Source organism: Cinclus cinclus, chromosome 3, assembly GCF_963662255.1.
Source record: "Cinclus cinclus chromosome 3, bCinCin1.1, whole genome shotgun sequence".
In the NCBI taxonomy this organism is placed as follows: Eukaryota; Metazoa; Chordata; class Aves; order Passeriformes; family Cinclidae; genus Cinclus; species Cinclus cinclus.
The window spans coordinates 88,632,621-88,648,834 of NC_085048.1; the positions used below are offsets into that span (position 1 = coordinate 88,632,621).

At 36.7% G+C, this 16,214-nt stretch overlaps 1 protein-coding gene across 2 annotated transcripts in view; it reads right to left on the reverse strand.

Moving 5' to 3' along the window:
- EML4 (EMAP like 4) overlaps positions 1 to 16,214 on the reverse strand; it is a 148,356-nt gene that overhangs the window by 54,003 nt on the left and 78,139 nt on the right. For both annotated transcript variants that reach the window (XM_062490370.1, XM_062490369.1), the window contains exons 2-3: positions 14,786 to 14,968; positions 4,011 to 4,140 (exon numbers count right to left, since the gene is read on the reverse strand). In XM_062490370.1, the coding sequence (XP_062346354.1) occupies positions 4,011 to 4,140; positions 14,786 to 14,968 (313 nt within the window). The remainder of the gene's footprint in view (positions 1 to 4,010; positions 4,141 to 14,785; positions 14,969 to 16,214) is intronic.

Genomic DNA, 16,214 nt, shown 5'->3' on the forward strand with positions numbered 1-16,214 from the left:
AGATTTTTCTCTTAGGGTTAAAGTAACCTGCAAACTAAAAAGGAAACGGTATCTTTCTTCACATGAGAATCTGATTTTTTTTTCCCCACAATTTCCCCGCCACCTTGAATTCTTATAATTATATATTATATATTATATATTATATATTATATATTATATATTATATATTATGTTATAATTATTATAATATTTCATAATTATTTGTATTTCCATTCACCTTTTCCCAAAACAGAAATAAACAGTAAAGCAACATTCAAAATAAACTAATAAAAATAAAAATAATTTTAACATATCATTCTTAAGAACTCCTTTTTGCTTCTTCCGTTATTCCAATTTTGTTATTCCATCTACCACTGAGACAAAGCCCCCAAGACTGAGAGGAGTTCAGCTTTTCCAACTACTTTCAGAGAAAAGAAGCATTGAAAAACAGGTCAAAACAAGAATATGAAACCCAGACACATCTGTAAGGATCACTCAGGAGTTCTACTCTGAAACATACTGACTAGTTTAAAATGTCAATATAATCCATCAGAGTGACATTTTCTTTCAAAAAAAAAAACAGATTAAAACAAAACAAAGAGCTTTCATATTTCTTGAGGGCATATATATGATCATAGAGAACAAAGCTTTGAGAACTGTGGTGTTTTGATTAATAATTTATAGCCAAAAGCCCTTAATTAAGGTAGCATAGAAATTTATTATTATTTTTTAACCAGAAGACTTAGCTTGCATTGCTGGATGCAAAGCAGATTTCACTTAATCTTTTTGAAGTCTGTTGCAAGAAATGCAGTACAGTGAAATAAATTCTTGGAATCTCTTTTCACTGAAGAAAACAGAAGTCTTCTCTACTCCTACTATGACAGGTACACTCACCACTTTTTGTAATGCCCTGTTTATCAGTGACACATCAGCAATTCCGCAATTCAGCTCTGCACTTGCCCAGCAGGCTCAGGTGAATACCACCTGCTGAGAGCAGTATATCATCTAATTTATCACTTCAGTCTCATATTTTCTGTGATCCTACCCAAACTCATCTTATTTGATTGGTCTCCCAGAAACCACAGATTCAGTGTGCAAATCTCTTCACTGAGCGTGTCACTGTGGATTATCTATTTCACTTTGCCATAAATTTTGCTCCTTAACTTTTTTGTTGGGCCATGAGAATTGAAGGACCACTCTGGTTTCACTCTGGATTGCCGCACAACGTACGCCTGGATTCCAGCAAAGTGCTTTTATCTATCACCAGGTTGCAAGTAGGCTTCTTTTTTGAGTGACATTTAAATTTGGAAGGAAATCATGTAGATATGTGGCAGTCTGGGTACTGAATATTATTGTTCTGAATTTATTTGGTTTGCTCACTTCTGCTAAAATCTTCAGCTAAATTGCATTATGACTGGCTAGCACAGAGTGGCTCTCCCACTAATACCTCTTCTACTAGGTCTTGAGCAACTGCTGAAACCAAATCAAAACCAGCGCCTTTTCCTGTGGGTTTCTAAAGACTAGTTATTCTGGGAAGCAGTCATTTAATGCATCCAAAAATTCTTTCCAAAACCCAATTCGATGAGGCATTTCTTCAGTCAACAAGTGAGTAGTTGAGAGCTATTACTATCAGTCCTAATTTTGCAGCTTCTCTAATTTCACTTAGTACAGTGTTTCATCCTTTGGACCACAACACACTGGCATCTACTGTGGATGGTGGTCACACAGAAACATCAAGGATATTTGTTATCAGATGCACTTTTCAGAAAAATGTTTAGCCTTAAGGAAAATGATCAAACAGGTTTCTGACAGTCATGGTTTGGTTGTTTTTTGTTTGTTTGTACAAAGTATGTACCTGTTTCCAGCCCAAACTATAGGGTTGAAATTTTCTCAACACATCCATGACTTCATCTGTGTTAATGGGAGATCATCTACCTGCTGTTCAGGGAACATTCCTGGGCTCTGATTTTAGTGATTGCTGGTATTTTAGCAGCCCGTTGTTGAAATGAGACATCCTGCTGCTGTGGAGATACTGAGGCAGCTGATTATATCCATGATCTCAAAGTTCAGGTTCATAGAATAAGACTTAACAGTCCGGGAAATGAATCCAAGCTCATTCAAAGAAGAAATTCACACAATAAACTTCAACATCAATAACAGTTTGGACACAAGCAGACGCCTTCTGTTGTTTTGGCTAGATGTATGGCTGCATACAGTTAGAACATGAAAAGTCCTAGGCAGGCTATGGGGTCTGTTTAGAAGCTAAAGGTTAATTCTCTATCAACAGATGATCTTGTCCACCTGGTGCACCAGTTCAAGCTTCAGCTTAAAGAAAGGCCTGGATAAGGTGGGGTGAAACATTCCAGTCTCCTTTGGCCTCCTCCCTTTTCAACACAAGTGTTAGAAATACACAGTTACTCTACCTTTGTAAGGAGATGGAACTACTATTGACATTTACTTGCCTTTCCTTTCCCCTTTCTTGAGCTGGTAATTTTTACAACAGAGCAAATTTGTTTCTGAGTAATAAAGACATGACAGTGAAAGGAGCCCCTGGGAACAGAGCCTTCCTAGGTCTTTGTAAAACATGTCTTAACAAAAGGAGTCACATGTCCCCAGCTGCACAGGAACCACCAACACCTCCCTGGACAGTTATTCAGGGGTCCAGGGAGAGCTGCCTTCTGCATATAAAGATTCTCTCTTCTGGCCTATCCAGGTCTCCTTTTTAAAGACCTTAACCCAGATGAAAGGGATGCCAGCCACTCCACTCTGCTCTTGTTCTGTAGTCAAGTGTTGAGCAGCTAATGAATCAAGCAGGTGATTCAGCATAAATGCAAGCTGAACACCACAGGAGCTGGACTGGATCTCATCAAAGTGCCAAGAGCCACAGGGGTAAGATTAATGGAAAAGTGCTAACTAAGAAATACCTTCCTGCAGGAATGTCTTTTGTCCCTGTGCCTGTCACACTAGCAGATAGAGACATATACTGATCACTGATTGTTGAAAAATAAATGCAAAAATTCAATGAAAAGAAAGATATGCAATGCTATGCAGTGGAGAAGAGTGAAGAGTGGGGAACTACCCTCGCTTTCCAAATTCCAAAGGGCACTGAACTTATTCTGGTTTGTTCTCAGAGTTTATATTTGCTTGCAGCATTTTTATTCCCTGAAGTATATAATTTCCCTGTCTTGCTGTACAGCACAGTATTTACATCCACACTACAAGATAAACCAGCCACTGGAGCTACCAGAATGCTATACAGAGGCCAAGAATTTGTTCACATGACTTACCACAGTTACACATTAGAGTATTCTCTGCCCTGTGGCTATATCTGGCAGCTTGTTCTTCACAACAAACAAGAATAGGTACAAAACCTACTGCTAAAGAAGCCATGCAATCACTGTCCAGCAGATCCACAGAAAAAAGCAGTAAAGCAAACATTTTGTTTACTATACGAAGCTGCAAGTTATTACATGGAGGAAAATCACTACTGTTTGGTTGCTGGCTCATTTAACTTCCAAATTACTCAAGCAATGTAACTTCACATTTGAGATCTGATACAGATATTTTCCATAATGACTAAGTATCCACATTTTGGGTTAGATTTTCTACCCAAAAATGTAAACTTTTATCTTATACAAGTTACTATTGCCTCGTAGTTATTTTACTATTGCCTACTATTTACACTCCAGACAATGAAGTCAGTTTTGCCCTTTAATTTCCTTGAGGGAAGGAAGGAAGGGGGACAAAAAAACAACAAAAAAAGCGCATATGAATACCAGAAGGAAAAAATTTCCATTTGTACTGGAAATACATTTTCCTATTCCCTTAGTGAGAATTCATTTTGGACACTACACACCACAGAAATACTCTCCATTTTTGAATTGTTTTTAGAACTCTTCTGTACACAGCCTGATAACATGGTAAATCTCTTCTTCTGAGTGTTGTGCAGAAACAAAAGTCAAACTCTTGCTCTGTTTGGTTTTGGGGTTTCTTAATATATAAAAATTTGAGTATTAGTAACAATTTGGTACCTTTTTGCAGCAGATGAAAGTGTTTCTTTTCTGGCAACAGAAACAGATGAACTGTGGCTTGTTTTCCTGCTTCCTGTACTCCCGTTAGTTATACATGACATCGAGATAGCTTCTCGGAGACTTGGCTGACCTAGAGAAAAACAATATTGAAGAACATTAGGTTTTATAGCTACATTCAAAGGTCCATGTGACCAACAAAAAGCTCTCAGCTGCGGACCTGGTATCACACAGCAGCAGCCTGAGCATTCAGGACAAACATCCAGTGACATATATTCATGAAACCTTAACCTAAGCAGCTGGACCCAGGAAACCCGGGACACTAAGGTAGACAAGAATATGACAGAGGTCAGTTTCTCTACTACTATGATGTCATGAAAGAATTATTAATTTATTTAAGGGTTGTGATTCTAAGGATTCAAAAAAAAAAAAATCAAGATTTTTCAGTTTCATTTCAGCTGCTCCTTCCATCTTACAATACCTTTCAGTATATGCCTTATGGTATAGCTATTAAGTTTCTGATAGTGCTCACTCTGTGGAGCACATACACTGAACATTACAGACTCTCTCCAGGGATGAATCAAGAGCATATATGTGAAGAAGGCTGTTCTCTGTCAGATGCCCACTTCACTCATTGCAAAAGTTTAAAACTATGCAGTGAATGTGGGAGGGGATTGCAAGGAAGACAAGGGGGAGCAAAGACTCTTCTATTTTCAGAGCTGAACACTAGCCTGGCAATTAGCTCCCAGACCTGCCTCTTCTACAGAATGCTAGTGTAAAACAAGGCATTTTACTCAACCCTGATATTTCATCCTTTCCCACTAACTGTGTCTCTCTTTTCGTGTGCCCGTTTTATTTCCATGGTCTTACTCAGAGAATTTTGCTTCTTCCTCTAAACTATAAAATGCTAGACTTGTACTTTTCCTCTTGGAAGTATAACATTCCCTGAGAAAGATCCCCAGGCTAATCTCACATTAAGCATCCAAAAACCAGTGGTCACTTCTGAGCCCCTCTGTGTCACATGCCCATTTCACAGACAGTAAATTTCTATTGCATCTTCTATTGCATCTGTTTGTGATGGCCAGTCACTCTGACTTCAGCAACAAACACAGAGGACATGACTGACAGAAAAATAACAGGTCTGTGTCCGTGGCAGGCTTTGAATAGTGTGAGATAGATAAGGCATGAGGCCACACACTGAAGATAAAAGTGAGGAGTAAAACAGCAGCTGGGAAGAATCAACAGTTCTGTGCACAGAAGACAAACTCACACAGATGTCTCATTTGAAAACTACCAGCCATGTGTCACAGCACAGGTCTTTCAAGCAGGTTGAGAGGCAAATTGATTCTTATTTTAAACTACCACATTATATACAAGAGATACCCATCAAGGGAGTATTAGATGTCAGAACTATTTGAATGAATGGAGAAATGGGTTAGTCTACACAAACCAAACACTGCTTCAAATGCATCAAGCAGCATGTGATCACATCTGAAATTCAGATCAGGAAAGCCAAAAGGAGCATGTGGAATATCCCAAACAGAAATGAGAATAAAGGAAGTCTGAATAAAGACACACTTAAAATCCAAAAACACTTCAAAGATGATTATTCTTCTCAAATTCTGTATAAATAAATTTGGTATGATTCCTTCCAATAGGTACTTTTTAGAGACTGTTTTATTTACAACATAAACATTTGGAATACAAAATTTGTTCTAGAATTTGTTTTAATATACTGCACAAAACCTCTGAAGCTCAAGAGATTTTTCCCCCCATGAAACTCAGGTGCAAGAACAAAAGTGCATGAGCTTAGAAAGCACATTTACTATAGAAACCTATAAATTAGCTTCTTTTATTTTCAGTGACAAAGTCATCTTCTCTGTGGAGATGCATAATACAAAGGCCTATGATTCACTCTTGAACTGTATATGACCTTAACATCTCTGTCTGCTCATTGTAATAGATTCATGCCTCTCCAACCAGCTCTAGCATGGCTTTCCAGACACGTGAATCAGGAGAAGTAACAGCAGTAATTCCCAGCATGGTGGATAAGGCATTCAGTGGGATGTGAGAAGGACACAGTAACTTATTAAGATGGGGAATACACTGTCAGTGTGCAAGGAGCACACTGCTATTTTGTTTACTGACTACATCTAGAGTAATTCCCCCTACTAGGTATGGAAAGTGCTAGTTCCTGCTTTTGTCCAGGGACAAAACTGATTACAAATAAAACTCTGCATCAGCTTATACTCATGACAGGAATATGCACTGCTCCATGCAATGATGAACACAGTAACAATAAAACAAGGGATCCAGACAGCAGCTTTGGGATTGTTTTCCAGTAAGGCGGGTATTGATGGTAGATTGGAAAAGTACATCTTAATGTCAATTTGTGACATGCAAAATCACATTTGAGATTAAGATTTTTGAATTGAAGTAAAAATTATTTTTGCAAAATGACTAACAAACACAAACCAGATTAAAAACTGCAGTGCAATTTTTTTCAAGTTTCAAGAATATATCAGGCTTTCTTACACTCGAGAACAAAATCCTGGTCAGTGTGCTGCACCCAATGTGCAACAAAATGTAAGAAAGCAAAAAGGCAGCAAAAAAACCCCCAGCAAATAAAAAATCCTCAAACCCCACACTCAGCAGCCCTCAGAAACAAGACCCTTCCAAATTCTCTATATACTGCATGTTAATTAGATAGTCAAAAGTGACTTTAGAACACCTATTTTTAAAAAGAAGAAAAAAATTCAATTAATCACCTGCAATTATATGTAAAGGAAATGCATTTATATTTTAAACCATGAAAAGGAAAGGTGAGTTTAAGTCCTGTACACATCCAAGGCAGTGAAGCCTGTCTATTTACAGACACACACCAGGGGATCCTCCCAGCTCAGACAGAAGTCCAAGGAAGCTGAGGCACCAGTCCAAACCAGGTATCTCTCTTAATGACTTTTAACCAGGGTATCTCTGCAGTCTAAAGATGGTAAAAACTAACAACATTATAACCTTCTTCACTGCAGAGATAGTCCTTCATGGTAGTCATGTGCTTTTGCTTCAGAGACCTGGAAATATACTGAAGCAGCACAGGAGAACACAAATTCCAGATCAATACACTGAAACAATAGAGTTCCCCCAGCACTGCACATCTCTGCCAATATCATGTCATACACCACGAGCATGCTAGCATAAACAGTCTGAAATTTTTCAGACTGAATAGCACTTAGCTTTATCTGCTAGATTGAAACAAAAGCCAGACATAAACTAAATGCAGAATGAAAGGCAGTGTACGGTGAACAGGATTAAAGCCAAACTGTCAGAGACCAAAGTGGTAAAAATGTCTTTTTTTTGGAACAGATTCATCTCTGCTCTGATAATATTCAAATAATAGTATCTGTAGAGTTCAAAAGAAACATTTTATTAATATCTGTCAAGTATACAAATGTGTGAATGGAAGATAAGTAGGATTAGAAAAGAACAGACCACAATAAACCAAAAATCTATTTCCAATTCTTTATCAGCCTTGATTAGCTAAGTGGGGGAAAAAACAAAGCCATGCTGTTTGAGACAGTGGTAAGTTTGAAAATGTGTGTCCTGCAGCTTTTCCCTCCAGACATACTTACAAGGTGCTAGAGCTGAGAATCAATTAATAATTCACTTTTCTTCCCCAGCCCAAAACTTAGAATAATTTATATTAAAATGTAGTTTATTCTGTTATCAAATATATTTAATGAAACAACTTCCTCAATATCTTTGTATTTGCTAATATTCTGACAGATAAATTGCCTTTCTTACATGGAAAAATCAAACACTTGTTTCACTTCTTCAGGTAATTCCAAATTAAAATAAGTAGCTGCAACTATATCAAAGTTACTTCTATGGACACTTAATTCAAATGGATTTAAAAGAAAAAGCTCAAGAAATAACACCTGACAAAAACAATAAAGTTGATTTTTTTTATACGTAGATTTTTCTTCCCCCCCCCCCCCGCCATTAAGGCATACAATATCCAAATCCTTCAACAACCTTACACTACTTGACTTTCAGCAAAACATGACAGACTTCTAGATTATAAATACATTACATGCCATGGAGTTTTCTGCCTGAAAGGACAGAAAACCAATTTAGTACTCTTATTAAACAAGTGTACAGTGTATGTAACTCTCCAGAGAGAGCCCACAGAGTGAGCTGTGGAAAAACAGACAGAAATAGTTATACGTATAGCAGAACATAAGATTTTATCTGCACTTCCTTCCTAATAGGACAACATCAAAATCAATAGAAATTATGACCAATCTTAGACTTACTTCAAAGTGTTACAATGAATTGTATAAAAGCAGCTAACTCTAGTCATGGCTCTGCTTCCAGTCTTTCAAAGGATGTCAAGTCCCTCAGCCCATGGAAGATGCTGGCAAAGAAACAGCTTGGGAGTACCAAAACTCTTTTCAAAGAGAGTACTGTATTCTGAAGGGTAGGGAAAAATTTTCTTCAGCACCCTGTTTTATGCAACTATTTTTTCATTTACATACTAGACAAGATAAATTTATATACTAAATTAGACAAGAGTCAAATTTTGATTAAAACTTCTTAGGTTAACAAAGTGTCCTCTTCTTCTATCACGCAAAGACAGGTCAGGCTGTCTTTTGAGACACTACGTCTCAAATACTGAACAAAACAAATCAGGATAAATAGTTCAGTTTACCACCTATAGGTTATGCTTCTGCTTGTTTAATAATCTAATTTTAAGACAGCTTGGTTTCAACAAACTTTATTATTCTTATAGTAATTACAACTAGCTGGAAAAATAAACATAATTTTTATATTTTTTAATGGAAGCCAAATTTCACAAATTTCAACAGCTATTAAACGTACATTATTTGTCATTTCCTATTAAAAGGAAAAGAACTATCCAAATAGAGGCATGTTAATAAGCAACAGTTTGAGAGTGCAAAGCTAATGAATAAACAACTTGAACTCCAAGGGCATCTCTCCTAGTAGGCAGATAAACTAACTTAGATGTTAAAAAGTAATTAAATATTTCTTTTTAGATTTCCTACAAGATTTTTACAAATATTGTCTTAACCCATATATTTCTAATTTTAAATGATCCTCGTAGGGATACAAAACTAATTTTTCATGCGTTAGGGGAGCCATGTCTCTGTTCTTTGGGCAGGCATTTTAAAACATGCTACAGGAAACTAAAGACTTGTCTGGCCAATTGCTTGTTCAAATCACACAGCCTTTTTCCTTCCCCCTTCTACCTTACTTTGCTATACTTTCCCAGAAGCACCATCTGCATGCCAAATGGGCTAATTCTAGGCAGAAGAAATAAAATTTTTAACTATGGTAATTTGAAACAATTTCATATACCCTGGCAAACAAGTGATGAGACATCTACTCAAGTGTTGTTAATAAGGAGTTTTCATTTGAAAAAAGTTAGTAACAACACTAAACTCTTCCAACATTACAATTCTTTTAGTTTGAGAAGCATCATAGAGAACAGTAGAGTACCACTCAAGAAAATTTGCTCACACTGTTCTAAAAGAGGTTCACAGATGCATAAAACATACCCAAAGCTGTAAGAAGCACATGGAAACAGAATAAGGATATTTATCACCACAACCAAAAATACTCCTCTGCAATGAACAAGATTATTAGGTTAAAGAACTTTAAAAAACACCTCTGAACTTTGTCCTTCACTTCTCATTCCTAAACTTGGTTTAGCTGGCTAGTTCATTAATCCCCTCTAGATCCAAATTCTTTAAATAAAGGAAAAGTACATGAATCAAGAACAGTGAGTGTACCAGAAGAAAAAGAAAATATTCCGTAAGTCAGAGCAGAAGATAGGAAAAAATGGGAAGAAATGCAGAAAGAGCAGATGGCACTAAAAACGGTACCTGGGAAAGGCATTAAGACCTCAAGAGTATCATTATTTGTTATGTGAGCATGCAGCCTGCAGACTTCAATAGGACTTTTCCCATGAGTAAAATGACCCACATACAGGCTTGCCAGATTAGTTCTAATATGGTGGATAAGAACCTATTTCCTACCACTACTATAAGCATTTTCCTATTTACACTTCTATTTTCTGTTTCTTTAACATCTACTGATTAGACAACATAAACATGTACTCAGTTATTAGAACAGCTCTGCTTATGGAATCATGTAAAGACTAAAAAACCAAAAATCTGTCTTATGCTTTCATTAATGAAACTTGCTGAACACCTGAAGTCAATTATTGTTAACACAAACCAAAATGACTTAATGAAATTAAACCATTGTTGAGAGAAAGTAAAAATTACATCTGAAGTACTTTGCTTACATGACTGCAATGAGGTAGAATTTGATGAGACGCACTATTTCATACAAGAGAAGGGAGCAGGAAAAGACGGAAAATTCAATGGGGTCCTCTTAGAAAAGCCTACTGCACAAAGGAAAGAAAAAATAAGTAAAAAAACTCCTACCAAGTGCATTTCCATTACATACCTGCTTTTGCAGGTCCCCAAGATCAGTGCTTTAAGTAAGATAAAATGCCTCTCAGTTTGCCACTCTTCATTGTCATGGGAAACACTCTCTGCAAATTGCCATTCACTATTCCAATTTCATACTCAGAGCTGAATTTGCATACGAGTTATTTAATACCAATTCCTGTCCAAGCAATAGGAAATGTTCCTCCAAAGGTTTAACCTTTGTCAATTCTCCTCATTATTTTTGAGTCCAGAAAAAGGACATGAACTCTTTGTTTCTCTACAGGCAGACATAAGATGTACTGTTTCAGGCACAAGCTCACACTCCAGTGAAATGATTAGCTGAGATATTTCACTGTGCCATAGTGTGCCACAAACTTGTCTGCACACCCAGAGCCTGAGGGATAAATGTGTGTTCTGTTACACACATTTTGACACCCTGGAAGGTTTTGATAGGTTTACCAGGCACCAGCTGTGAGCCAATCTATCTTGCTGGCAGCAACAAGTACCAGACTGCTTTATGCCTTCCTTTACTTCAGTGTCCAGGTAATCTTTGTTTTTGGAGCTTTTTGCAAATGCTAACAGCATCAATCATGCATCAACACCAGAGGCATGTGGCAACAACAGTGCAGAGCTGCCAAATGCAAATTATTTTCCACCAAAGAAATTCTTCTTATCAAGCCATCTATTTAAAAAGAAAAAAAAAAAAGAGCGAATGAAAAGAAATTAAACCCATAAATTCACCCCCACACTATGATCCCTACAAGCCCCATAGCTGTTGGGGACAGGATCTTACCAAGCCCTTCCACATTTCTAATCCTCAACACTGTCTTTGGACCTGGTAATTTCTCCTTGGTGTAGTTATTCTTAGCTGCATGCAGAGATGGAGAAGCACTATCACAGTCTTTTTATACTGAAAATATTTACTCTATTTAGAAAAACTTGGCATTGGAAAGTTACGTGCAAATGCTCCCAGCCTGCTTTTCACTGTGAAATACAGACAAGTGCTAATCCTGTTGCAATCCTTACCACTAGAGGTATTTTCCTTATACAGTATCTCCACTTCATGCTTTACAAGGAGACACTGAGGTGCCTAAAAAAATCTTGCCCTTTATCTTATCTTCTACAGTTCACAAATCCCTTTATCAAGAGCTGTTTGCTTCTGAGACAGAGCTTTCCACACAAGATCATAGGTAGGAAGCTCCTGACCCAGAGGCCCATGAGTTAGAAATATAAATCTACCCCAACCATGTGAATTTTTTCACTGGAGACTGGACTAAGCTCAAAACAAGCATGTGACAGAAATGTAGGGGAAAAAAGAAAAACAAAGATTTAAAGGAAAATGCAAAAAACTTTATCTTTAGCTACTGTTTCAATCTGTAAATCTAAAATAAAGGAAATTAAGAACAGAATTAGATCACCAGATGTGCCATGCAGAAAAACTGGACAAAGAATGAAAAGATCACTTTTTTCACTAAGTCGAGCCATCAACTTCAGAATAAGAAAAATCATTGAAAAAGTGATCAGGATGGATTTGTCCCTTTCAGTATGATTCACTGTCTGCTCACAACACTTATTTTTAGCCCATGAAAAATCTCTCTTCAAAGACACTGCTGAGGTGGCAACAAGAAAAAAAAATGGAGCGACTTTAGAAAACTCATTTCAGCAAAAAGTAGAAAAGCCACCCTTCAAACTAGGTTAGTTATTGCCTTGTATTAAAACTCCTTTGTTTGATGGAAAGACTCAGGATGGCTTTTTCTGGTACTATTACTCTTGTTAAGTTCAGTTTGTTTTGAAAGTATTTATCTCACTTCAGATTAAATGCATCTCTCCCCATGTATTCAGAGGTATAAAACACATCTATTCTCTTAAACTCATCATTTATGTCAGTATGTATTTAAGGGCAGTTGCAGAGAAAAATACTTCTGTGATTGAAAGCCTCAGCATTTTTTAATGAAAAATTATCTATAATATTTCACATCAAAGTACAATTATTACAATGCAGAAATCCAGATTCTTGACAGGATCAGAAACACCCAAATTAGTGTTTCTGAGGACCACAAGTTACCTTTGCAGCAATCATGACTTGACTAGTAAGAATCTGTTATATGCATGCACGATACTTTAAAGAAAACCCAACAATTAATTCTTTGACTATTATTTTTGTATGGCAATTCAGATCATCTTCTAAACCTACTTAATAAAAAAGAGGTAAAACTTTTATCTCTGTTAAGACATTTCAAGAGATTTCTGGCCATTGAAAGAATTTAAAAAACAGAAATCAAAAGGAGATCCTAGGGTACTGCAAAAAGCAATGTATGAACCTGTTTTAATCCCAAGTTTACTCTTCAAGTCTAATTTTAGTCTCTTAAAATTCCAGTCCCTGTATGTAAAAAATTTCTTCTGTAAATTCTATATACAGCTGATTTCATGATTACCAGTGAAGTTAATGTGTTGTCTGGTGGGATTGGGTAACTGAACACAATGGGAACACATCCATCACCAATCAGATACAGTGCCAATTAGTCATAATTCATTTAAATTTAGTGAATTAGATCATACATGTCATACATTGGACATACATTTGTCCCTGTTCCCAACTCTTTCTTCACAGTTCCATGCTGTTGCCATTCATTTATAGAGATATAATATGATCAAACTGAAGACACTTAGACATTCCACCCTCCCTCTGCTCTGCCTCCCCCAAATAATTATTTTTTTTTTTCACTGAACAAATGGACCTAGAGAATTCAGTACGGTCCCAAGACCCCCAGAAAGGAGATAGTCCCCAAGACATTTTGCAGAACACAGGAAATTTGCCCTGCCTGTACACCAAAGTTTGCTGGGTGTTATAGACAGCTCCAAGCCAAAGGTTTTTAGCCATGTTTGCACACACCCCAGCCCCTCTGCATTTAAATAGGAAGAATAAGACACTATGGTGCACACGTTTTGCCCGCAGTTTTTCACTTGGACGTTTTCTTTTTCTCATAACAGACAGCAGAGTGATTTAGTCAAAATCGTTGCTAAAGCTATACTTAAAAAGAGTTTGAAAAAGAAGCTTCAATCTTGATGAGGCCAGACATGTAAACTGGGTAGATAAAAGCTGCATTTATAAGCAGAGATGACAACAGTCTACCATTCAGCAAGCAAGAGAGAATGGCAGGATTCAGAGCCCAAGCCAATTAAGCATCATGACTTCCTTCCATCTGGCAGAGAGACTGCAAAAACACTTAATTAAGGAATTTGATCCCTCTGTCAGGTCTGAAATAATTCAAACTTTCACCATTTTCAGCCTATATAAAGGGGTCACCCAAACAAGCATAGGCTACATTGTATCAGTTCAGCATTATACTGGCACTGGTGTAATAGGGGCACTGCAAGACTCACCCAGGGATTGATCCCAGAGATCTCTCTGCTGCATGGCTTGACGTGGTTACATGCAATTATGGTGAATTAAACTGTGATTTATTTGAAATATGACCTAATCTTTTATATAATCAGAGAGCTGATATATGCCAGAAACATACACAGCCACAATTCTCTTCAAATACACAACTTTGAGTTGGAGTAAGTTCAAAAGTCGATTCAAATACTTCTCCAGAACACAAAATGAAATATACTGGGGAGGAGGGGAGGGAAGAAGAAGGGGGAAGCATATAAAAATTAGTGCAAAAAAAAATCTAGTTTCTTTACTTTTAAACAATCTTACATATTTCAGTGCTACAATATAAAAGTTACTAGTGACTAACCAAAAAAAGATATTGGTGTTACATGGCCATACATACATGAGATCTACTGGTGGTGAGTTACCTCAGTACTGGAATAAAAATTAACTACATTCAGAAAGCCTTCTTATTTGGTGGCAATGTATTTTGGGTTTTGTTTTGGTTATAATTCAGGAGCAAGAGAAAATGTTATTTCTAATATGCCCGTTTCAGATGAGTAATTTCCAGGCAAAGTCAAAGCTGAGACTCAAAACTGTCCATGAGCCCCAGAACCTCCAGTGGCAGGTTAACATTCCACCACTGAAATTAAAACAGGAGCCTTTTAGCAAGAAGTAAGGAAAATTTTCAGGGGTATCAAGAACATAAAAATGTTAGCAAACAGTAGAATTAATAAACATATTTCAGATATTTGTTGTCCGTATATATTTAGGCCACTATTATAAACCTAACCCCTCCAGCTCAAAATAGATCAGCCTTCCTGCATGAGACAGAAAAGGGAAAAAAAAAGTGACCAATGGAGAACATTCTGACATGATAACACAGTCTGACTCTAGAAGGAGTTTACCAAATTTGGGCTTACCTTTACTTGGTGCTGATTTTCTCACAGAAGCTACATGGTCTTCAGAGATAGCAAGACGTCTTAGCACATCAGCCAAGGCTGCTTTTAGCACAGTGATTTCATCTTCTTGTTGCTGCACTCTCAGCTCCAGGGCTGAAAGACGGTCCTGGACATCAGAGGTGCTCGCAGCTGAGATGCTGTCATCTGCACAGAGGCAAAGCAGAGCAGAAAGAGGCATTGAAATACTTTGTTCTGAATTAAAAGCCACAGAAAGAGGCATGTACACCACAAGTACGTCTATCCCATCATTGTGAAATACTAAAGATATTCTAACAAACACGTTCGGGCAAATAAGGAATGGATATTATGGCAAACATCAAGTTAATGCTTCAAGACAGAAATCATTACTAATCATTAGCTAAGACAGAAGGTTTAAAATCACAGGAAGCAATGTGCTTCCTGTGAAAAACTTGCTTACAAAGAGAAGACTGAAATTAATCTTATTTGAACACCCAGCTGAATTAACCAAAAAGGTATAAAACTGTGGTAAAATTCTGCAATGTATCCTTGTGGAACTGTTTAAGAATTTTAACTATAACCCTTAATTAAAGCAATTTTCAAAGTTAAAAAAAAAAAAGTCCACAGTTGAACCTACAAATACTGTTAACAATAAACTAATTGCATCAAGTGGCAATCTAAATTTAAATGGTATAGACCAGAGTTCTTAATTTCAATTCCTTCTCTTTAACTTTTTTCTCATCAGCACCCTGGATGTGCCAGAAAACATACAGCCTTATAACATTTGGCCTGAAGCGTAATAAAAATAAATGCACTACAAAAAGGTTCCAAAAATCTGTTTGGCCACACAGAGATAGATTAGCACTGAAGGCCTAACCCAGCCAAATCTATTCTTCAGTGGTAAAAAGGAAATTACAGCTTCTGCTTACTCTTTGCCTTTGACAGTTCTTAGCATTATTTCTGCCAAGCCAAAATAACACATAACAGATTTTTGTATTTGGCTGTTGTAAAAAATCATAGGCCAATCACTTAAAAAGAAAAATCTGTAAAAGAATATGTCACTCAATCATAAAGTACTGAATTCCTTATCCATCCTGTTTAAGGACTCCTTCAAACTCAGTAAGGAACTTCTAATATAGCTATACAAAAATTCACCTGTATTACATAGTTCACTTAAGTTTCTATTCTACAAAACAAATACAGCAAATTTAAGTGTAAAAGTAAATAGCTGGTACTATTACTGTGATTCTATTAAATCTAAACTTTAGTTTTCACAAATCTTAGGAAGACACGTCATGGAGAAAAAACTTAATATAAGTCACAATCCTAATACTTTGATTTACCCTAAAAATAAAGCATTAATCTTTCAATACTTGCGTAGGGGCATTTTCAAAATGCATGCAAACAAAATAAACACTGAGCCAAATTCCTC